The sequence below is a fragment of the Crocodylus siamensis genome, chromosome 10 (assembly GCF_052110815.1).
Source record: "Crocodylus siamensis isolate JL-2025a chromosome 10, ASM5211081v1, whole genome shotgun sequence".
In the NCBI taxonomy this organism is placed as follows: domain Eukaryota; kingdom Metazoa; phylum Chordata; order Crocodylia; family Crocodylidae; genus Crocodylus; species Crocodylus siamensis.
The window spans coordinates 60,232,584-60,256,890 of record NC_143404.1 but is presented as its reverse complement, the minus strand read 5'-3'; the positions used below and the strand labels follow the sequence as shown (position 1 = coordinate 60,256,890).

General features: G+C 42.3%; 1 protein-coding gene across 3 annotated transcripts; it reads left to right on the top strand.

Moving 5' to 3' along the window:
* The first annotated feature begins 5,952 nt into the window (after positions 1-5,952).
* Positions 5,953-16,972, top strand: SPATA2 (spermatogenesis associated 2). Of its 3 annotated transcripts, none has more exons than XM_090064783.1 (3): positions 5,953-6,104; positions 8,996-9,418; positions 13,246-16,972. In XM_090064783.1, exons 2-3 carry the CDS (start codon positions 9,104-9,106, stop codon positions 14,500-14,502), a joined length of 1,572 nt encoding a protein of 523 aa, XP_089920909.1. In that variant the 5' UTR covers positions 5,953-6,104; positions 8,996-9,103; the 3' UTR covers positions 14,503-16,972. The 3 variants fall into 3 exon arrangements, with proteins under 3 accessions (XP_089920909.1, XP_089920910.1, XP_089920911.1); XM_090064784.1 differs by lacking the exon at positions 5,953-6,104 and adding an exon at positions 6,163-7,242; XM_090064785.1 differs by lacking the exon at positions 5,953-6,104 and adding an exon at positions 7,257-7,767.
* The last annotated feature ends 7,335 nt before the right edge of the window (positions 16,973-24,307 follow it).

Genomic DNA, 24,307 nt, shown 5'->3' with positions numbered 1-24,307 from the left:
ACTTTTCCCAGGATGACTGGTGCAAGTCCCCCCCACAAAGTTAATGAACACTCCAAGTAAGCCCCTTATGTTAAAAGACTACAGTAAGATCTGAAAGTCATGCTAAGCTGAGGATTATTCACAACAGGTAAAATACAAAACACTGATGCTGACTTCACAGTGCAATGTGGTATCCCTTCCAGTATATCTTGTATATTCATAATAATTTCAAGCTGGCTCCTAGGTGTCTGGTTACTCCTTAAACACTTTATGTTTTTCCTGGTTGTTAATCAGTTTCTTGAGATGTTCCAAACCAGATAATCCCTCGTCACTGAAAAAGGTCATTAATCTAAACTGAAACTGTTTATATAACAGGAACTTCCCTGTCAATGATGGCTTGGGACCCTCTTGATTTACACAATTAAATGAATGCTTTGAAGAGGCTGGACTGTAAGGGTACAAGAAAGCTGTAAAGCAGCAAACAGTGTGCTTCAAGAGAAAAATCTCAGACACCATCCACTGTTGTTCTTGAGAAGCTGGGAGAAACAGATCGTCTCTTTCGGTCGCCTGTTTAACCTTCAACTATTGTACTAGGAACTTTGCCTGTCAACAAACCACCCAAGTGCCTTGGAATGGTGAGATTCCAGCTCTTGCTCCCTCTCTCTCTTTCTTTTTCTTTTTCTCTCTAGGCATACCTTTCTGAACCTGAATTTTATGAGTTAAGCTTGAGCTAGGTTTCCCCAAATACTCAATTAAAACAGGGTAATATTGTAATTGGTTTTTGTTTGTTTTTTCTTGCATGTCTATTACTACTAGTACCATCATAAATGTCATATACTTAGCAATAAATAACTTCTATAGTCAAACTGGTGGTAACTGGGTATATTTTTCCTTCTCTACTTCCCTTCCCCACTTGCTTTGCAGCAACGCTTGTTTTACCTAAGACAAAGATCCCTGTGAAGCCCAGAAATACTGTGGGGTCTCCTCATCAAGAGGCTATCAGTAATACTAGGACACTAAGGGCAAAAGATTGGAACATGCTGAGTTTAAGACAGATAAGGAGATCAGCTTGTATAGGCTGATTGACCCAGTTTGGCTCAGGCGTGCCCTAATGAACTGAATGCTGGCCCATGAGGGTGTCAACTGGATTCAGAGGTATTCTGTTCACCTGTGTGCTTGTGTCCAACTGTACTTTATGGTTACCTTAATTAACTGATTCCTGGCATATGAGGGTGTCAGCCTGTACATGCTGATCAACCTGGCCAGGTCAGGCATGTCACATTAATCTGTGTGTGTGTGTCCTTTTGCACTGTGTGTAAATTACAAAGACCCTAGAAATGTATCCCTAATAAATGAGCATACCCCAAAGTGATGGGCAAATCTGGTAACACCTAAGTGCAGGACTTTGCACTTGTCCCTGTTGAACCTTATGAGATTTCTTTTGGCTCAGTCTTTTAATGTGTCTAGGTCACTCTAAATCCTAGACCTACCCTACTACTACTCCCAGCTTGGTGTCATCTGTGAACTTGCTGAGGGTGTAATCCATTCCATCTTCCAGATCGTTAATGAAGATACTGAACAAGACTGGACCCAGGACCGACCCCTGGGGCACTCCACTTGATAGTGACTTCTAACTGGACAATGAATCATTGATCACTACCCGTTAAGCCTGACAATCAAGCCAGCTTTCTATCCACCTTACAATGCATTTATCCAGATCATACTTCCTTAGCTTGCTTGCAAGTATGCTGTTTGAGATGGTATCAAAAGCCTTGCTGAAGTCAAGGTATATCATGCCAACTGCTTTCCCTGCATCCACAAATCATTGATGACTACTTTTTGAGTGCTCCTTTTCACCTAGCTGTGCATGTGTCTTACCACTAATAAATTGCTTTATTTTTCAGTAACAGGGACTGAAACTCTATCTTGATTTTACAACAAGCCGGAAAATATCTGTAGTGCTGCTAAAATACGAATCTCCAAATCTCATGCCTCCTGGCTTAGTTGCCTAATTTCCTCATTCTGAATACTAACTGAGGTTTCATTTTTCCCTGAAATAGTAGATATTGGCTACTATTCACAGCAAGTCACCTTATGCTTTAGAACTTGATTTTGTAAGTCCTTTTGCACTGTTCAGCAGGAAGCATAAGGTGCTACACTCCAGGTGTGAGCAGAAGCTATATGTGGGTGCTAGTGCTAAGTATAGAAAGCTGACCTGAAAGCAAATCTAAAGAGTCCCATTGTCTTCAGTGAGATTTGGATCAGATCCAAAGTAGTTCTGTATAAAGGGCAAGAATCAGAGGCAAGTCCTTTTCATACCTGCATCCTTATATAGTACAGGCTAAAAAAAAGAGGCAGTGGCACAGGGAACAATGAGTGTCCAAGGAGCTATACTGTGGCTGCCTTCATCCTACCAGGCAAGAGTCGGTCACACAACAGCCCTGTTAATACTTTGAACGCCTTCAAGAGACATTTGGATGTTTATCTTGCTGGGATCCTATGACCCCTGCTGACTTCCTACCCCTGGGGCAGGGGGCTGGACTCGATGATCCTCTGGGGTCCTTTCCAGCCCTAGTGTCTATGAAATCTATGAATACAAAATTAGATTCCCTTGTACTCCTGCCCATCAGTTATACACGCACCATTTCAGCTGTGCCGTGCAGGACTGACCAAAGCAATTCAGAAAACTTTGTGTACTGAAGAGAACTTTTCAGACTGAATAAATAGAAAAATTATATACCTTTCATACAAGAAAGAAGCCTCTCTTCTTCCAAGGGTCACTGCAATACATGTTTTGCATTACAGAGCTATTTTCCCAATCCTCTATTCCACTCTATGAGTTTTAATTTAACCTTTTTTTAACATTTGGTTGGGACAAAGAGAGAAGGGGGGTGGTGTGGAATGTAAATCAGGAAAAATAAAAGAAGAAAACATTCTGTATATGTGAAGCCAACTGCTTCCATTACTGTGCCAAGTGACAGTTGTCATGAAACTAGCTGTATTAGAAAAATCAAAGCCAGAAACACACTGCCAATGACAGAAGGACTCTTTTCTTTTATCAGAATTGTGTTCGTCATACCCCTCTTACACGTGTACATCTAAGGGGAGAGATGATCTCCCATTTCAATTGGTAAACCAGCTGTAACAGGACTCATTTGCAGAAGTTTTAATATTTCCAATTCAGTATGAGCTTTTATCATGTCAGACATGGTTCCTGATACCTGGATCATGTAAGTTAGATTTCATTTCTGCATTGCTGTTGCTGAAAATTATGCAGGCTTCCAGAACATCATGCTCACTGAATGCTCTCTCAGATGGGAGTCTCTTGCTGTATATGAAACAGTGTACTGATGCTGCAGAGAGAACAACTGTGTTTCTGAGAAACACTCAGCTTTGATTCAGCCATAAAGCACACTCACCCACTGCTAAGAACTTAAAAAGTGATTGATGGCAGTAGAAGAACAAACCTATTATGGTTCATATAGTGGAAAAGCTGCAGCCTTCTAGGTTAAAAATCAACTCCCTTCAGGCAGAATGTAAAGGAAATTGGAGTTGGTTAGACCCAGGCTGAGTTTAAGAGGAGCAAGAGATAAATGTCCCCATGTTACTGAAAGCAAACAAATGCTTTTAAAAATAGCTAAAACAGCAGAGTGTAAGTAATTGGTGTTGGCAAACAGAATCTATTTGGTTTCTGACATTAGCCCCAGGACTGAAGATTGTCCATATTTTATTCATTATGTTATTACTCACATATGTTTTGAGTGTCTTGTAGTAGCAAAATGTGATTCTATTTTCCCCTTTATTTACCTTCAAGACTGTTCTGGCTCTGGAATAAATATTGACCTTTTAGAAAGGGATAATGCAGCTCTTAGTCTGTGGTTTTCAAGACAAGTAGATATTAAATCAGTTTATAAAATAATTGTATAACAATTCAATAACTGCTTTCTGTTGTAACTGAGTAGCTACATCCTACATTATTTAAAAGAGCACTTAATTTTTTGTCTTGCTTATGCTGGAATAAATTTCTTTTACCTTAGGAAGTACATCATTAGCTTTAATCACAGATAAACCACAGGGCTAGATTCACAATAGGTATTTAGGCAATTAACTCTTGCATAAGTATCTAGCTCTCACTGATTTGAATGGGAGCCTAAATATTTCTGTTGATTTGGGCTGATGTATTCACCACAACCCCTTCCTCCTAATGCAGTTTGATCTGGAACTCAACAGGGATTTAGATTTATACATGCTGAATTGACTCTCAGTGGAATTTGATAATCTTGCCAGACTGGACCAAACTCAGCTGCTATGGAATTTAAACTTGCAGAAACACAGAAAATACCCCACATGTTGCTAAACATGATCACTAATGAGCACACATTTAATTTCCATCTGACAAAATGAATATCTCATTAATATGTTGCACCTTTACCCTTTTAATGTGCTATGGCATGGTTAACTCTCATTGTTCAAATAGGGTTGTGTTAGTACTTGAACAGAAGCCATGCAAGAACACCTAGCAGAGAGCAGGGTATGATGCAATTTGTTTTTTCTCACGAGTCAGCACTGAACCAGGTGGAGAGAATGGAGGAAATCATGCAGCTGGAAGTGGCCTAATCTCTTTCAGATGAGAGTACAAAGACCTGACTATTTAGAGTCATTAAAAATCCCAGAGCACTGAGAATATAAACTGGATTAGTAATCTAATGGCCCTAGTTAAACTTTTCTTTCCTACCACTCACGTGCAAAATCCTTTGTCACCCCACAGGCAGCTGCACTGAGGAGCACTGCTGTATACTACATATACTGAAGTGCTATGGATGCCCCAAGAACAAATATCATCCACCCCCCCATCAACTCTTGAGGGTTTTATGACAAGTCTCACATAATTTAATGTTTCTCCCAAAGCCTCAACTGCCAGTCCTATAATGCCATAAGACTCACAATTTCCATTAAACTACTTCCAACATTTGTGGCTGCAGAACACATCAGGAATGAGACCAACGGGAACCTCCAAGGGCTCAGAAGACAAATTAAAATAGAAGCATCTTTAAAGGCACCATGACTTTAGAACCATTAAGCATTTCCCACATTTCTCGGCTTCGCTGGTCACTCCCCCACCCCCTTCTGCTTCATGTATCAGGGGGGTTTAAGACTTGGGCATTGGGTGTTAGCTACAGCCAAGATTGGGGGGACTTTGTGGAGGGTGCATATGCTCCTGCTGGGACCAAAGCCAGAGGCTCTTGCCCTTTGCTCAGGGTCCGACAGAAATTTTACCCCATGGTCACACTGGTACAGCCTGGGGGGTTTGCCTTCCTCTGTAGCAAGGGTGCAGCCCTTGGCCTAGGATCTCTTGAGCGTATACCAATGACATCTCACAGAAGCAGGACACTGACTGCCTGGTTCCTTTGCCTTACCCACAGCAGGTTGGGGCACAAGGCCTGCACTGTGTTAGCAATGACAACAGCCTTATGCCAAGTTTAGAGGAGGCTTATATAGGGTGGTTAGGACAAGGGTGATGCTGCCTCAGGAGGAACTAGGCAACACGACCTCCAGAGGCTCCTCACAGCCCTGCTCCCCTGACTGTGGGGAGCCTTGGTACTGCCCCATGCAGGGGATGATGCCTGTTGCACATGAAGGCACCTTCCCATGTCACCCTACTATGGTAGTCCTTGTGACACATCTTGTTATGAGAGCGGTCAGCCCCAGGCCCCTCAGCTGAGACAGGGCTCCAGTACTAACCCAGACTGAAGAGAGCTAGCAAAATCCCCTGCACCTTCGCCTCTCCCCCTTTAAATCCTCTCGATGACATCACCCGCGGCGTGACGTTAGCAAGGCGCATGCGCATGAAAAGCCGGTATACTCCTTACGTCATCCCCAACCATCTACTTCCGAGTCGTAGCTGTCACTCCCCTGTTTCCGGGTGGGGGCTCAGCCTGGTGGGGGAAGGGGCTGCGGGATTTTTTTCTCACTGGATTCGGAGAGAGAAGCGCGCATGCGCGAGCCGCTGAGCCTGAGTTCGCTGCTGGCGCAGCTCGGGGGTCACTTCCGGCTGCGGGGGGCGCTCGGGGTCTGCATCCGGGTCGCGGGTGGCTTCCGGCTGGTGGCGGTCGCGGCTCCGCTCCGTGAGTACGGGCGGGCGGCCGGGTGGGGCCCGGGGTGGGAGCCAGCGGGGGACGGAGCTCCCGGGGGAGCGGGACCAGGGGCTGCGGGAGGGAGCAGGAGGCAACGTCCCCGTCCGGCTCCAGTCGCTGTCCTTCTGGGCTCAGAAGCTGCTTGCGCTGGTGCTGGACTTAAACTGCATCCCCCCGCGGGGCCGGGCCTGTTGCTGCGTCGAGACCAGTAGCGCGCACCGGCTGGGAAGAACTGCGGGTCGCTCCGGGTTCCCGGGCAGCACTGGGTTTCCATCTGGGCTTCCTCTGAAAAATGCCTCGTTAAAACAGCTCCAGAGCAGCCTGCGCCGGTGGCAGAAATGGCTGCGGGGAGGCTTTTCTGTGGAGTGCGGGATTTTTTTTTCTGCCTGGCTGCTTTTGAGACCTTGTGTGTAAAGTCAGACCTTGCAGACTTATCCGAAACAGCAGCTTGTGTTGTGGGACAGAAGTGATAGCCTTCCTTAAACGCCGGCTTTCAGCAGCTGGCCTGCTGTAGCAAGAGTAGCTGAGGGAGGGATGCCACTACTCTTGCTGAGACAGAAAGCCGTGAAGGTGGCACTTCTTGTAAGGAAAAAAACACACCCAAATATCCGCCAGCAAGGCTTCTTCAGATTTGTTTGGAACTGGATTTTAATACTTTAGAGGAAATGGTTGTCGTTGAATAATGGTTGCACATGCATGTTTCTTGCGCCTTTTTTTTTTTATCTTCATTTTTCAGCTGGGCTTTCTTAACCACAAAAAAAAAAATGTTTGGGAATGTTAAGTGTTTTCCTATGTTCAGTGCAATTCTGTAGCTTTTTTAAGTGTACGGCAAAATCTTTAGAGATGAAAATCCTTTTTATCCCACATACAATGTGGCTACTTCGACCATCATCTTTATGTTTTCCTCATGTTGCTGTGACCGTATGTTCACTCCTGTCTTACCTTGGGGTAACTGAATCTCTCCGGCACATCTACCCTTTGATTTACCTGCCATGACTTTTACTGAAGGGACTAGATTTAGATGTTTTTTCTTTACGTCCACTGGACACTGGGCTAAGATCACCACCATTCACTATGTATTCGCCACCATTTGCTAGGTCAGAGATCAGCCATGAGACATTAAAATCTTGTAAGTAACTTGCAGTGAAAGGGCTTTGTATTTTGATGAATTCTCTTGAGCTACCACTATTCTTACAGCTGTATTAATCAAGGCCGAGTTGTGTACAGTACTTACCAGGCACTCTAATCAGCAATGTTGAAAGTAAACTGTTACCACCTAACACCTATGGGAACCCACCCCATGATTAGCAAACTGGTCGAGATGAGTGTGAACTCCCAGAAACTGTAAGTGTTAACAGGCAAAACAGATGCTCTTGAAAGCTGCCGTCTGTTGTCGTCTTTAATATTTTGATTTGCAGCCATGTTTTTAGTGAACCCTGGCACATCCACAAGTGGCAAGCTGTAATTGGAGCTGGAGGTGGCTATGAAAGTCACAGTGCCTGAGGTCTTTATGAAAGACCCCTGAACCCCACCTTTTTTTTCCTTCAGAGGATGTTTTGTCTTGCCAAAGCTGGTTCATCATACTTCTCTCAAAAACAGAAGAGTTAAAGCATTCAGCTCCCTACCAGTGTCAGCTTGTTCCCCATCGTAAATGGTACAGTTTGCCGTGAATGAAGTAAACAATTTCCCTTTGGAGTTGTCCTGTAGCCTAATTGTCGTTGTTTTTAATTGAGTAACAGAATTCTGCTGCTTTTCTTTCTGTAAAGACCAAGGTAGTTACTGATGGCAGTAACTTTTAATATGTAGTGGAGAAGTTCACCTTTCTCAATTCTTCAGGCTGACTGCAAACCCAGGAAGACAACACTATGTTAGTTTACATGTGCCTCAGTTGGGAGATTATGCTTGTAAAAGTAAAGATTAGACCTGTATGTTGATTAAAAATGAAAGCTTAGATTATGTTGGATCTGATGTCCAGACCACAAATACAGCAGGTTATCCATGTGCAGTCTGCACACTTGGACATCTGTGCTTCAGGGATTTAGTTAAATAGCACTTTGTAAGTCGGGGGAAAGAGCTCTTTTGTGCAGGAGACCTTAATTCAGTGAAGCCAAAGTACAAATGTCAGTTCCCAGGTAAAAGCCATAAATGATTCGTTTGCGCTATGCTAACATTATCTTTCAAAGAAAGCAGCAGCACCAACTTTTTGGCCTTTGGATACAAGTGCCAGTTGCAGAATAAAACCTTGGCTGTACCAATCAATGCCCGCTCTTCCTGTTAAGCTGTATAGGCACTGTTCCACCGTTGTGAGAGATGTTTAGGTAGTTACAGCCCGGTGGCAGATTAGACTCTACGTAGCTGGCTGAGTTTGTATGAAAGGCATGAATAAGAAGGGATAAGGCTGACGGTCTCTCCAGTGCATGGATCAGCATCCTGCAGCTATAGAGAAACACGGGAGTGATTTGAAGTTAAGCAGACAGACATCCTCTGCATTCTGTCTTGCAACATTTCCTCTGCAGCCAAAGTAAAACAATTTTTCTCTTCATGCAACTTTACTAAGACTCTCAAAAGTCTCCAGTGTGTTCACAGTACCTAGGCCCTTTAGTCAGTAAACCATTGTGTTCTGATGAGTAGGACCCTGAAGGCATCCCAGCTGCCTCTTTACAGGCTGAGGCTGCATCCAGTTAGCTTGGGCACAACTGGGAACATCTGTATATTACTTGGAAGGGTGCTCCAGGGAGAACAAGAGGCTTGTGTCCACATTCACAGAAAGTTGAAGGGCCTGTGGTTGGAGTCCTCTGCTATGTGAACTATTTCCTAGACTTTAAGGGTATGCTAGTACAGATGGTGTGACTTCTCTCTTGTGTTTTTGTTTTTTATTTCAGAAGAATTGCTGTTACTGAGGACTCCAAGTGCCAGATAACCAGCCTGCTCCAGAGTAACCATGAAAGAGGCAAGGTAGCTGCCCAAGAGTGAACCACAATCGTATTTCGATGGATACAAAACACAAAGACGATTTATTTAGGAAATATGTACAGTTCCACGAATCCAAACTGAATGCCTCTGATAAGCAGTGTCCTATTAATGATGAATATCTGCGAGTGGCAGCATCAGCCTTGCTCTGCCTTCCCAAAATCGATCCCTATTATAGATTCCGGTTGATAAAATTTTATGAGATGGCTGAAAACTCCCTCAGATCTCTGAAATCTTCAAGTTTACATTCTCTCCATAGTGCATTCAGTATGCTGGAGACAGTTGGGATTAATGTCTTTCTTTATCCCTGGAAAAAGGAATTCAAAACTATTAAGGTAAGAACCTTCCTGGAGAGTAGCAATAGAAGAGAATGATTTGCCGTGTGAATAGCTAGACCTCTGATTTTACTCTCAAATAGTATAGTAGGTGTATAGATAAATAATAAACAGATGTATTAGAAAACTGTAGATTGAATGGAGTAGATTTTAATGAAAGGTACCATAGAGGCAACGGAGCCTGAAGGCCTCTGTGTCCAAACTGCAGCTACAACATGGGCATAATTGTTGTGACACTGTTCTCACGCTGCCCTATCAATGTGTTCTGGCTTTGACCTGGAAGACGCTTCCTCCAGGATGAGGGAGTTGTTGATTTGTACGTGCACTTGGTGTTTGTACCTGCTGTTAACTTGGCACAATGTAATTTTAATAGTGAAGTGTGCTTTGTGTCATTAAGGACAGCTCTTGCTGCTGTTTCTCTCCTGGTTCCCCAGGAACTTGTTTCATACTAACTGACATGCTTCCACAGGAGGATTTCTTTAAGAATGTCTCTTATCCTACTTGCATGGAAGTCTGGGTTTAATAGCCTTTCAAATTCTTCATCTGTGGTAGAGTCTTTGGCTGATGCTAGAATATATTTTTTTAAATAATGTAAATAGCAAAGATACTTGCATGTTGCTTAGCTTAGACCAGTTGTTCTCAGCTAGGGTGCTAGAGCACCATAGGGTGCCATCAGATCCTATGAAGGGTGCCATGAGGTGCGAGGAGATGAGCCTAAGCTTTGCTTATCTGCTTATCTCCGTCTAGGCAGTCCCCTACCCATACTGCCCAGCCCCTATGTAGGGAGGTAAGCACTATAATATATAAATTCATTTTTGACATTGGGTGCCACTCAATTCATACAAATTGTGGAGTGGTGCCTTGAATCCAGTGAAGGTTGCCTTGAGTCCAGAAATGTTAAGAACCACTGACATAGCCAGTGTGAACTAGTTTGCTGCTTTTTTTTTTTTTGTGTTCCAGTTGTAGATGTGGCACTGTTTATTCTATGAGCACTGCAGGTGGATTTTTAAAATATAAAGCTTTTCTTCTTTTTAAATTCTAAACTGACATTGCCCCTCAACTTGCATTGTACAACATACCCATTTAGTGTACTGTTTGAATACCAATGGAGGCCATCAATGGGACCTCCCCTTTACATTCTTAGGGGAAGCTTTTCCAAAATAGTGAAGCGCTCCATAGATCTTCTTCCACATTGTACTTCAGTTTTAACTTGTGAGCTCTTGGCTATTCCAACCCTAGGAATCTCTTCGAGATGTTATCGATAGTGATCCTTGTATACAATGGGCACATCTACATGCACAACTAATGTGAAGCAACAAATTCTGGCACACATCGCACCAGGGTTTATTACTCCCAGGCCCTGGGACTGCAGCACATTGAGCTGGGTCAGAGCAGCTTCTCTGACCTGGCTCACTATGCTGTGGAGGGGCTGGTTGGGACATGAGGGTGCTCCAGTGTGGGGCTAGCTGGCAGGCAGTCCCTACACTGAAGCACCCGTGTGCCCCACCCAGCTCCATCAGTATCTACATGTGTGTTGCAGCACCGTAAATAATGCTGCCGGAGGAAAGTACTTGTATTTACAAGTACCAACCTATGGGAGAGTTAATTAGTTTACGGTGGCCTAATAGGGCTGCAAATGTAGGTGCAGAGACTTTACTGCAGAGCTGATTAGCTCCACAGTAAACCTCATGTAGATGTGCCCACTAAGTACTTATTTATTCCTGGTTGTGCTCCAAGATAAGATTTTGAATGTTGGTCAGAATACACCTTTCAACTGTACTCGACTGCAAGGGACATTACTTACTGGAACCATATGTTCACTCATCCCACACAGACTTTGTGTTATCTCTGCTTTTTTCTGCTGTAAATTTTTGACAGAAAAGATAACTGAGATTAAAGAGAATCTGGAAGCTACTTGCCAAATCAAATGCTAAACTGAAGTTGAGGCAGCTATTGACAGTGCTGAAAGTTGCTGTTTGCTCTGCTCTGGCGGCGAGACTGTTAACCTTCTGTTACATCTTGGCTCAGAATGTATTTTGGGGTTTTGAAGGGTAGCTTTTTGAAATGATCTAATTATGACTCCCTTAGCTCTGTGGTGTGGTGGTCTGATTTCAAACTATAGGCAAAATTAAAGTTCTTGTGATTGTTTTACTTGCTGGCATTAAGCAGGAAGTCCAGTTGTCCTGAGCTAAGAGTTTTTGGAGCCAGTGTCTTACAGATCACATTGACAGTGGGTTGCCATGTCTTTTATTCCTTAATTGTAGCACTACTGAAAGTGGACTAGGCAAAAATTTGTTGGATTTCTCAGACTGGGGAGTCCAGTAGCCTTCCCTTCTCATCTGAGACCCATTATACCTGGGACAGCCAAGGTGTGAATTATTGTTAGAGCTGCAACATGCACTCCTCCCTGTAGATTTGCTTTCCAAACATAAACTTTTATTTTATTTATTTATTTTTAAATTCAGCAGCCTATGGTTTCAAAGAAAGCCTTTGAAATGTAAGTGGCATAAGCCAATTAAGGGTTCTCATCTTAAATCTTCAAACAGCCTGGAACACTGGCTGACAAGTTTTTTGGGTAGACGTGAGATACATTTTATTAAACTAACTAAATAGTTGGAAAAATTACTGTTTGCAAGCTTGTGGGAACAGGGAGAGTCCGCTGGTGTGTTCTGGTGTAGGATAGAAGCCAATATGCCAAATTCAGGTCTGTGAAAATGTAAATATGTGGCAGTGAGGATCAGAGGGAATGGGAGACAATAGGTATGAGACAGGTGGGTGGGGAAGGGGGAATGTTGAACTGGTGACAGAACATAGCTGGTAAAATGCAGACAGGTTACCTGGGGTTATTAGATGGGAGGCAGGTTATAATGTGCCATAAATCAAATGTCTATATTTAGTCCAGACCAGGTTCTTTGGGTAAACCCAATATCTTTCATTAGACCAGCTATTTATATTTAGCCCATGATTTTTTTGTTTGTTTGTTTTTTGTACCCAGTAGATTTAATAAATGAAGTTCATAGGCTTGTCTGTGAACAGTGTTTTGTAAATTCCCTTTGAGGATTAGAAAGTGCCACATGCTTGCATTTTCACAGACCTGCATTTTGTATATTGGCTTCTATTTTACCCAAGAGAACAAATAAAACACCAGCAGATTTCCCCTATGCCTGAAGAACGGTGTTTGTGCCAGAAAGCTTGCAAAGAACAATTTTTCCAGCTGTTTAGTTGGTCTAAGAAAAGATATCGCATCTATCCAAAGAACCTTGTCTGCCTTTGTCTTTAGACCAATATGGCTATAACCAACAACCCTAAAGCATGAAACACTAGCTGAAATATGTGCCAGCTCCATTATGTTCACTATCCTTCAATTTGAATTGTGATAAGAATTCAAATTATTTCATGGCTGATACCTTTAGCAGAAACTTTCAGTTAACTCTCAATCTTGTGTTCCCAGTTTTTGCGCAGTGTCCTGAGTGCCAAAATTCTCAGCCATTTCCTACCCAGCTTTTGAAACCTCCATCTTTTCCCTTGATAACTTTTACATTGTAGTCCTTTGTTAACCCATACACCATTTCTGCTCTGCTAAAAATTGGAAACTTGGTGCTAGTTTCATTTAAACCGAAACAGGAAGATACTGTATGGATGAAATTTCATTAAATCCCTCCCTTTTTTTGCTTTTTGGAGTTGCCTGGTGTAAAGTATCATGTTTTATTATTGCTAGTGTGATACAGCTCCCATCACTCAAGCATCTGCATATCTTGTTTACCATTGAATTGTTAACCTAATGTTTCTCTCTTCTGTTCTCTTCTTTTTTTTTTCCCCTCCGTCAGACCTACACAGGACCCTTTGTTTATTATGTAAAGTCAACATTAATTGAAGAGGATGTAAGACAGATTCTGAACTACATGGGGTATGTCCAAGAACTGGGAACAGCATATAAGCTCAGAGAGCAGGTTGATACCATCCAGGTGAAAATGGTTTCATTTGAACTCTTTTTAGCCAAAATAGAATGTGAACAGCTGCTCAAAATTCACTTACAAGTGAAGGATAAAGGTTATTTGGAGCTTGACATCGTAAATGAACGGAAAAATAGCAATGAAGATGTTAGAAGCTGCTCTGAAACAATGAGACGGCGTGCAGAATGCAAAGAAAACTTGAATACTTCCATGGCACGAATGGTACTTCAGAAATCGGCTAGTGAAAGGGCCTCCTCTAAAGATTATTTTAAGCCAAAAGTGACCAAGCCTTCTAAATCAGTGGACACATACGACAGTTACTGGGAAAGTAAGAAGCCCCCTCTGATGAGTTCACATAGTCTCAGAAAAGACCCAATTTTGGTGGATGCTGAAGATGACATTAAAGATGAAATAATTCGCCCATCTCCGTCTCTTCTTGCAATGTCAAGCTCACTGCATGGGTGTTCAGATGACTTCTTGACAACTTCATCTCATCCTAATGGCATGTTAAGAACAAACGTTGCATACAGCTCCTATTTTTCTCCTCAAGATGACTTAGATTTATATACTGATCCTGATGCCAGAAGTATGTTAAATTTTAAAAGACAGGAAACGCCTAAACCTGATGTATGGGTAATAAGAAATGATGTCAACCCCATTTACCACAAACGTACCCATCTAGCCAAAGAGACAGCTTCCCTCAAGTGCCAAAATTGTGGCTTATCTTGTGGCAGTTCTGTGTGTCAAAAATGTGACAATCTGTTTAACACTAGGCAGGAATATCCAGCGGTGAAACAAAGCAGCTACTCGATCAAAACAATGCCAAGTGATGGCTTATCTCCTGCATCTGCTTTGAGAGAGAAAACTCAGTACACACCACAGACTCAGAGTCAAGAGAGAGCTGCTCAACTAAGTTCAAAATCCAAATCTTCAGGCACCTTGCGCTGTGGTTTTTGTAACCGATTGGGAGCTGCAAACACATGCACATTCTGTTCAAAAGTCTCATGTGACGCTTGCCTCAATGCTTATTTTTATGACCCATGCTGTAGAAAAAGTGAGCTCCACAAATTCATGCCTAATAATCAGTTAAACTATAAATCAGCCCAGATGCCCCATCTTGTTTATAGATAGACTTGAACAACCTGTGTCTGGGGGGGAGGGGCAAAAGGGCTAACAATTAATTTTTCTGACTCTACAGTAAGAAACATTATACTGACCTCTCTCTGTAAAACATGTGCCCCAGTATCTGGAAATACATTTCAGTGATTATCGGTGCCAGGTTTTGTTTTTGTGGCTTCAGTGCTACAAAACCATTAGAGTTCATGCTGCTATCATTTATGTGACTCTTAACTAATTACTGCTTTACATCTTACAAGGGGGAGAAGAGCACATTTTTCCTTTTAAATCTTGGCAGCTGTTGCACTTTAACAAAGTGACATTACACCTTTGTATTACATTTGTAGTCGTCATTTTGCCCACATACAGTTGCATAAGGATAGACAAGGACTAAGGAATTAAGATCTGCATTTTCAGTGGATTATGAATCTACTGCCTGTTTTGAGTACAAAGTCAAAATGGTCCAGAAATATTTGCTAATGACTTTGTATGCCAAAAGGGACTCTCTTCTTTGGCTGCATTTCCTGAGCTCGAAAATGTAAACACCAGGACATCTCCTTTTGTCTTATTTCTTTCTTCTCCCCTTCTTCCCCAAGATGTTTATCTCGCTTATACAATCTGGATTTGAACAGTATGTGCTTTATTTTCTAGTGTTGCCAATACCATCCTACTGGTTTTTACTGTGTGGTATTTTAAAAAGGTGAATCTGTATATGTGTCACTTAAATTATGCCTGGAGTGTTGTCTTTCTGGATGAAAACTGAGTTTATTCACTTTGTCACACATGTATTAAATCCCGTTCTTTACACTGTACATAGGTGATTTGAAAACAGTTTATTTTTTAATAAATATATTCAATATGTTGAGTTCTTAAGTGGTAAAATCATTATATAACTATGAAGTCTCTCTGGGTTATTTGTTCAGGTGACTTTTTTTTTTTTACTTGTACTGTACTTCACAGCTTATTACAGTCACTGTGGCAGACTGCTGTTATTGACTCAGAAAGAGTTCATTGTTTTGTTTGCCTTTTTTTAGACCTGTAGTTCTTACTTGGGCAAGACTCCCACTAAGTTAACTGCAGTCTTGTCTAAGGGCTGTAGGATTTTGGCTCGGAGTACATATTCTCTTCCATTTATGCTTATGGGAGTTGAGTGGGTTAGAAAATACTTGCACCTACCTCCAATGCAAAGTCTGTAGCCTGGCTCAGGAGGTGAGGGCGGTGACCCATTAAAAAAACAAAACAGATGTAGCTTGGGTGATTTCCATGACAGTAAATCTGCACATGAATTGAATAGTTGAACTTATTTGAAATACCAAAACAGCTCTAGTCTTGGATTGCACTTTCTTGTGTTAAGTATGGTACAATATGACCCAAAGCCCATTTAAACTACACCTTTTCATGAACTGAATTTAGCCTTATGTTCAAAGGAAAGCTGCCAGATCCACTTAACTTATTCTTTTCCATAAAGACAAACTGATCAAGGCAAAACATTGGGCGACTCAGTTTGAGCTTTGTAGTTAAAAGTTGGAAATCCTCTAATGACAGTAAATTTAAATAATCCACTGTGCACTGAAATCATACACTTTTTTTTTGGACATTGTAAGAATCTGTGCTTTTAAATTTAAATGTCCATTGGACCCTTTACATGATGGAAACATGCATGAATGATTGGTTGCAATTTTTTAAATATTGTTGTTATTGCTGTTTAATTCTTTTACTGGCTGAGAGTTGGGGGGTGGGGAGAGGGGCAAAGAGTGTAAGAGCTAAAATACTTTAGCCATAACTGAGTGTCAAAAGCATGATGGAAATGAGGCAAACCCTGGGTTTCATGAAAAGCTGAGAATAACAAGCTACTGTATAGCTTGTATTTAATTTAAAGAGAACGAATGGCACATGATTAACTATCAGGAGACTTGTAGAAATTGAATGACTGCAACTAAACAATGCTATAGGCAAGTACTATCTTGCTGATTCTGAAGGTTAGGGTAAATACTGCTTAGGAGAATGATTTCAAGATTTTTCAAAATCTTGTATGGCTTTTTAAATAAATATATAAATATATATATGTGTATATATACTAGAACACATGTAGATATAGTATGTATATAATGCAAAATTTAAAATGGTTTTACTATTAAAATACCTTCTGTAAGGGTGGCGCCCATTTCAATAGTTTTGTTTCTAGACATCTTTCTGACCTGTCATGCCTGTTTGGCTGCTATCCAGTGCATCTCCTAACCCACTACTTCCGTTTCCATATTGCTATTCGCACTACAGTAAATAACTAAAACTGTGATGCCACGTAACTTATACAGTGAACATAGCAGGGACTATATTTGCTTTGAAAAAGGAAAAGTCCTGTGTATATATGTCATGGAACACTGTAGTACAAAATTGTGTTGAATTCAAATGATACCATGCTCTATTTTTTGTGTATCTTACTGTATGAGGTTGCTGTGATTGAGACAGTAAAATATATGCTAATTTAAAATGCAGGTGTTTTGCATCTGATTTCTGCTTTTAAAAAGTCTTTGCTTCAGAGTAATTTAAAAATAGAGGCCTTTATGAAGACAGCCTTTTCTTGAAATTGAGCATATTTAAAATATCTTTCCCATCCAAAGTATCTTGTGGGCAAACTCTGTGAGTGCATGTCAACGTTGAATTGCAACTTCATGAAATTGAGTGCCTTTCTCATGAAATGCAGATTTCTCTTTTTTGTGTGCGTGTGCAAGTCCTAGCAGCATGACTTGATCCATGATGTGAGGTGGTTGTGTTTAAGTTGTGGCAAAAAGTATGCAGTTATCAAGGTGATGTGGGACTCGCAGAGCAGATTTTGGTATGTACGGTGCTGGGCTAACCAAAGGAACTTACCACCTTCACTCCGATATTTCCCTGCAAAGGATTTAATACACACTTCTTTTAAATCAGCTTCATAGTATAAGCATGTGTTGCATCTCATTTGTAGAAGGCATGTGGTACTATTAGTGTGCTTCTTGGCAGGCTCATTGAGGCTACTGGCTGTATCCTACTAGCTTCAGAGCAATGATATTTGCCAAATTCCAGGTGACTGACATTAGGCTTGCACACACTTTAAAACTGTTATAGGAATATTTAAACTATTAGAGGCTCAAACCTACAAACCCTCTGTTCTCCAGATCCATTGGAGGTGTCTTGCTGTACCAGATATGGGCCTGGGAAAGGCAGGCCAAAGAAGCAGAACTGTGATGCATTCCTGCTGAAGGGGAGGGAGGGGCATGGAGGGACAGGGTCCTCCTATCTGCCTTTGCATTTTTAGCACCAATTTATTTCCAGTACAAATCTCTCACTAATTTATTATCTACATTTCTGGTTGTGTTTCTCATTGTCACTGCTTCCTCTAGTACCTGAATAAGTTTAAAGGGACGTGGCAGTTTGAATCAAATGCAATCTGAACTTCTAAGTTCTGTGGGAGATTGTCGCTGGATTTTAACCACCTGCACTATGCATCATTACCCCTTGAGAAGAAGAGACTGAGCTTTCCAGGAACTTTTTTTTTCTTAAAAGGTACTGATCTTATCTCTGGTGCTCCTACTGTTGACAGTACGTTGAGCCTGTGTGGGTAAGGCAGATGAGTGGGAGTGAAAAGAAATCAAGGCAACGTGCTAAATGTGATTCATTCTTGATATCAGAGAGAGTTGGAGTAGGCCTTTAGCTACCGCAGTAATGGACATGTTAAGCTGCAAGAGTCGGGCTAAGAATGCTCCAGGCCATTTTTGACTGACAGTCCTTACTTGGCTCTGAAAGGTGGGATTTTGTTATCTTTCTTGCAAAAGGTCACCTCAAGCTTAAGGTGAGGGTGAGGCTTAATTTTCAGAAAGATTTAACTTGAACACACTGCTCATCTCTTCCTTGTTGCATACCGTCCATCTCCACTAGGGCTGTAGCTAACCTGAAAACATTCTTTTCCTGCCAGTCTCTTCTATATGAAAATCTAGGAGGCAGAGGCAATTAACTTCTTGTGCATCTGTGCTTCAGCATCACGGCAGCGCATGTCCTGTTCTGAGTTGGCAGAGTAGTCTGATGCAGTACACGGGGGCAAGAGGTCAAAAGGGTAAGATGGAAAACCTGGATGAGGCTTCATGAAAACCTGGATGAGGCTTTGCAGATTGGTGAGGAGGAGACTGGTAAAAATAAGGAGCAGCTGCTTCATTGGCTAGGCTCAAAACCGGTTTCCAAGCACACTCGCATGGAAAGCAATAGCAACATGTCTCCATGTTTTGTGCATGCACTGTGCCCAGCTCTGGGATCCTAATCCAGGTTGTTGAGGTTTGGATGCTACTGTGAAGCATCTAAGGCACGGGCAGGCAATTATTTTGGGCGGAGGGCCACTTACTGAGTTTTGGCAAGCCATTGAGGGCTGCATGACAGGCAGTCTAGGGCAGATTAATATTCATTTTCTAAATTTTTTAGGGGCCCTGCAGGCTGGATAGAATGGCCTGGCAGGCTGCATTTTGCCCACCCTGATCTAAGGGCTACATATGTAGGTGCTATGGAGCAAGCAGGTAGCCTATGTACTAAAGTCAGGGAAGCAACAAAACAAACAAAAAGGCCATCCATGAGCAGCCACAGGAAGAAATCAAGTCTTGATGTGGAACTGTGTGCACGACACTCTTGTTCCCATCTTCCCAGCCTGTATTGTAGTGATTTATATAAATTATTTTAGTTTCAGGAGGTTATATAACCTAACAGAGGCATCTACTTGTGCACTTTTCCTTTCTTGAAGTCTGTCTTATGCAAGGCGGGGAGGCTGATGTAAAAATGAAACCATCTACTTCAGTGCTGCTCTAATTTTTACCATAACAAAGGGCTTTGTTTTTGCATTTCACATGTTCAGAATCTGGAGGATGCCAAAGCCCACATCAGAGTTGGTTCAAGGTATGTAAGAGTATTACTGTATCTAGTCCAATGCTTCTTAGTTACTTACAGCAGCCTTTCCTGGCTGCAGAGAGTCCTAGTTTCATACTGGTGGTACTCCTGCAATCTTGACCTATAAAAGGAATGTTTTCTGTAGCTGGACTATCAATCAAAGCAAGTCTTGCTTTAAGATGGGGAGATGAGCCTTCTTCTGAGTTAGGCTACTGTTCAGTTAAAAAAAAAAAAAAAAAAAATTCCTTGCATCTGGTTCTTGGTTGGTTTCATGCTTGAAGGCAGTATAAAAATCCCCTTACTTTCAGTGCTGAAGATCAAGCCTGTAGTAGGTGGTGTAACAGCTTGAGTGTTACAGCTGCTGCTGCACTTGTGAATGGTGGGGGCTGATATGTTCAGTGCTTTAGAAATCGAAGTGTGACAGTTGTTCTAACCAGAGGAGACTCTTTCCTTTAAAGAATCCTCTCCCTTCCTTTCCCCCAGCTCAGGATGAAACATCACCCTCCCTCTGCTATCTTGTTCACATTCCTCTGTATGCAGCAAGCATCAATTCAACTACTCTACCCAAGATTCCCATATCACACCAACATTTTGTTGAGTAATTCCTGAGGTGCTACCTTTCCGAGCAGGGACGAGATTGCACATTTTACCATTGTGCCACATGACACAAATGCTACCTTCTGGTTTACTTTCAAATTAAGCAAAACTATGTGCTTCAGTAGTGACCTAAGTGTGAATTATTACCAATGGTATGTGTAAACCAAAGCCCTCTAATTAACTGTTAATCAAAACAGTTGCTACCAAGCAGCATGTCTAAAAGTGACAGTTTGTTTGCATGACTCACTGTAATTACATGTAGTCAGGGTGATTCTTCAGTGTAAATGTGTGACAGGAGAGAATCGACCTCCATTAAAACTCTGCTCCCTACTCATGCAGTCTGACACTAATGTACCTTCCAGCCCCTCCCAAGAGCGGTGCTATCGGTTCACCTCTGGAAGACAGCACGCTTCATGTAGCATGCTGTTACGAAAAAGCATTCAAACAAATAGAATGAAGATTGGTATGAGTTTTCAGAGCATGTAATAGGAAAAGTACATGCCAAAGGCAGGGTAGATTATATACAGCAAGCACAAGTTTTTGTGGGTTGAAGCTCACTTTATCAGAGGCACAATTGTACATACCACCATTTAGGTTTAGTCCACATTCAAAGATAACAGCATGTTATCTGGCTGCCCCAGGAGGAAACAGCAGCCTTAGCCAGAAATCCTTCAATAGTTGACTGCTAAAATGTATGGAAAATCTCCAACTCCCATGTATGTTGTGTATGCATAAGGGTCTGTATACACACAATATAGATGCTGCTGAAGGGAAAGGGAGCATAAGGAACTGCAGGCTACTATAAACTCTATGCTTCATGAGACCAGGACTTTATGACCTATCTAAACCTGTAATCAGATGTTAAATGAATACTTGTGTTTAAAACAGGGTGCAGCGCTTTTCAGGAGTAGTGATGTGCATGAACTGCAGAACCTGAGTGAGCTTTCCCTAACCTACCCCTGCTCTGCTATTGGTGGTGTGCTCTCCTCCCCAGCGCTAAGGGGACAGCTGTATCCTCACCATGGCTACAGAGCCAGGACCAGCCAGTTGCACCCTAACAGAGATCCAGTGAACACTCCTGTAAATTCTGTGCAATTTTGCCAAACGCTCAGTTCCACCACTTCCTCTTGGAAAACTGCCCTCGCAGCAGCCTGGGAATGTTGCCCACATTCTTGTGTTGCTCATTCAATCCAGCACTCAACATTGAGATTTGATATCAAAAGGGAAGTGCCACTTCCAGTTCTTTTTATGCCATAGGTTCCATCAAAAGACAAGATACTGTTGGAATATCTTTTTTACTACAATATACAAGAAGAAATGGGGTTCTGTGGCCTTGGGCATTTGGCCCAAAGGCCTTGGCTGCCTTTCAGCCATCTTGGCAGAAAGCAGGGAACTGAAAGGACTATGGAGATTGATTTAACCTCTGGCTTTTAGAGGGCTGCTGCAGATCAGGTTTGGAACAGCTTTGCTCTTACCTGCTCTGAATTATAAGGATCTACTGGGTGCTGTGATTATGACATCTTATATCAGGACTCTATTCACTTGCATTCTTTTTTGTCCACTGGTTTCCAAGCCTAGGCTGGCAGCCACACCATGCATGCAAGCATCTGCATATGTATTTCCTCCTCTGGTCTCTTGTGAAGTCATATGAAGTAGCTATAGATGGCACTCTGGTATCAGCTATTATTTGTGCTCAGCACTCTTCACGCTGAAACTATACAACACTGATCTGGGGGAATAGATTTATTTCTGGCCAGTTTCTGAAAGATCCATTTACCTACAGCTTCTGAAGTGAAGTCAATGTCAGATGGACCATGCCTTAAGGCTGGAAAGCAGAGAAATGGATAAAAATGATAGCACAGGCAAACAAAAACTAATGGAGGAGGAAAAGGAAAAACACCATTTAAAGTCTATATCTAATTGCACAGAGGGGGTTTTTCCACCCATGAGGATTCTGTGATACCCAAGACACCGGTTTTATAGGTTGACACTAGAGGTCACAACATGGGATCCCCATCTGCCCTCAATGCTTAGGGTTACAGTCCACCCCGAGGTGCTTCTGGGCAGATTTAGGAAGCAATAGTAACCAGACCCACTGGGTTCAGTAACTGGGGTCCTTCTGCTCCCTGACCCTTCTAAGATCCCCACTGAAGATTTCCAGCCTACATTTGCAAAAGGTATTGGTGTAACTTAGGCAGCTAAACAGAAGAATAGCCTTCAAGCCTGTGGTGTTTAGTATGAAGATTTCTCTCATTTAAAGACTCTTCCATTTTATTAACACAGAGAGCATGACAAATTCACCGAGGTGTGTTGTACAGTGAGCATTCTGAGCTGTTAATTAAGACACTGGTGTCCCCTATTAACAAACTTTGCTTGTAAGGGGGAGAGGGAGATTGCAGATGACCTGATGCAAGTACCTGGGCTCTAACATCTTTGCAGTAAGTTTGTTCCCAGTGTAATTCTGTTGTCTCAACCAGGTAAAATTCCCTCTTAGAACCATAGACAAGTAGGGCTGGAAAGAACCTTTGGGGGTCATCTAGTCCAATCCCCTGCCTGAGGCAGGATCATCCCTATCAAAACCACTCTTTGTCTAACTGAATACAAAACCAGACAGTCAAACACCACAAGCACAAGCCCTAGCACCCTAACCTGCCACAGGTCAGGCAGTGGGACAGTGGTGGCCAGGGTCCTGCTGCTGCAAGAATGGTCAAAATACACTCAAGAGATCCAAAGACAGCCATTACCCCACCAGAAAGGAAGCCAAAACCCCCCAGAGACTCTACTAGTCTTAACTGTGGGGCAAAATTCCTACCTTACCCCAAATATGGCAATCTCTCTTCACTCAGGGTCAGATTGAAGACCGTTTTGTAGCTACTGTGTAAAGGATAAGCATCTACAGTAGCCTACCTATCCTTGTAGTCTGGTTTGTGGGTGTGTGTCCATCCCCCCAACCTGGTGAACCCAACAAGCAAAGGTGTGCCCATCACCACATCCTGACAACAACATCACTCCACTCACAGAACAACTGTATGTAAATGGTAGCAAAGGAGCACATTTACTCACCCCGTCCAGCAGGTCTCCCCTCAGGTACCTTTTTCAGTCAAGTGACCCACTAAAGCAAGACTCTACCACAGACTTGCTAGACTATCTTGGGCAAATCACTTTAACTATGCACTTCGGTTTCCCCATCTATAGAACAGGAGATTGTAATTACCTTGCAGCAGGTCTGCGGCTTCATATACTGTATCTGTAGCAATCTGAAATCCTTGAATTAAAAGTATTGTAATACAGGACAATTTTCACCTCCATTGACCAGGTAGGTGCTCTTCACAGCAGAGTGGGGATTTAATAGTGATGCTGTAGGAGGTGCCATGTAGATTTGAGTGTTTCTTTGCTTGTTCGATAAGGCTATGTTCCGCAGGTGCTTGACTTAAACGTGAAAAGTGGAGATTCTGTTTCTATTATATATGATACTGAAGCAGCCAACCAACACAGCAGCCCCTGCCTTGTGTGTATTATAATGATATTTAGTTTTATTTGATGCTGCCACTCCCATTTTTAGTTTTCAGCATGCTACAAATTTTAGAAAGTGTAGAAGGCAGTTCAGGATTGTGGGTAGCCCCATAACCCCATTTTCTGGCAGGTTCTGCAAAATCTTTAGTGATGAAGTACTTAATGCTGATGCCTCTGATGATTATGGTTATTCACATTTCAGAGCTATTGTTGCAGGCTATTTGTGAGCCCAGAGACCATTGTTGACAGTAGTTTCCAAGGCTTCTCAGACAACTGTGAGGGCTAGAGATGTGCTTTTTAAAGCAATAAATGGAGATTCTGGTACACAACTTTTCAGCTGCAGAATGCATGTGGTCGCAACCAAGGCTTTATGACACCTTGAATTATTATATGTAAGCAAAACTCAATGCCATTTGCTACAATAAATGAGCAATGTGCATCTCTTGCTGCAGTGTGCCTTTTGCGCTCTGCCTGAAGGTCTGGTCTGGACTCTGAGGATCTCTGCAGAGGTACAGGTTTCTACCGCCTCAGGCCTGAAATAACTTTCACAGCAGATGCATGTCCAGGAGTTCTAGGAAGGAAAAGGCTGCAGACTGTCTGACTCCTATTTGTGTTTCCGTGGAGGCCAGGCCCTTCAGACCTGTGGAAGAGGGAACAGGTTTTAGGGTCTCTTTGCTAGTTCAGAAAACACAGCAATTCCTAGAGCGATTGAAAAGGCAGCAATTCCTAGAGTGATTTACAGTCCAGGCATCACATGTATAGTTTGAGACTTTGCATTAAGTTTGGTGCCAAAGGAACTCTTTCC

Bases quoted from the DNA above. Each gene is read 5' to 3' on its own strand.
- SPATA2 (XM_090064783.1), top strand. From the start codon at position 9,104: ATGGATACAAAACACAAAGACGATTTATTTAGGAAATATGTACAGTTC. The intron at 9,419-13,245 runs GTAAGAACCTTC...CCCCTCCGTCAG, and splicing joins AGGAATTCAAAACTATTAAG to ACCTACACAGGACCCTTTGT.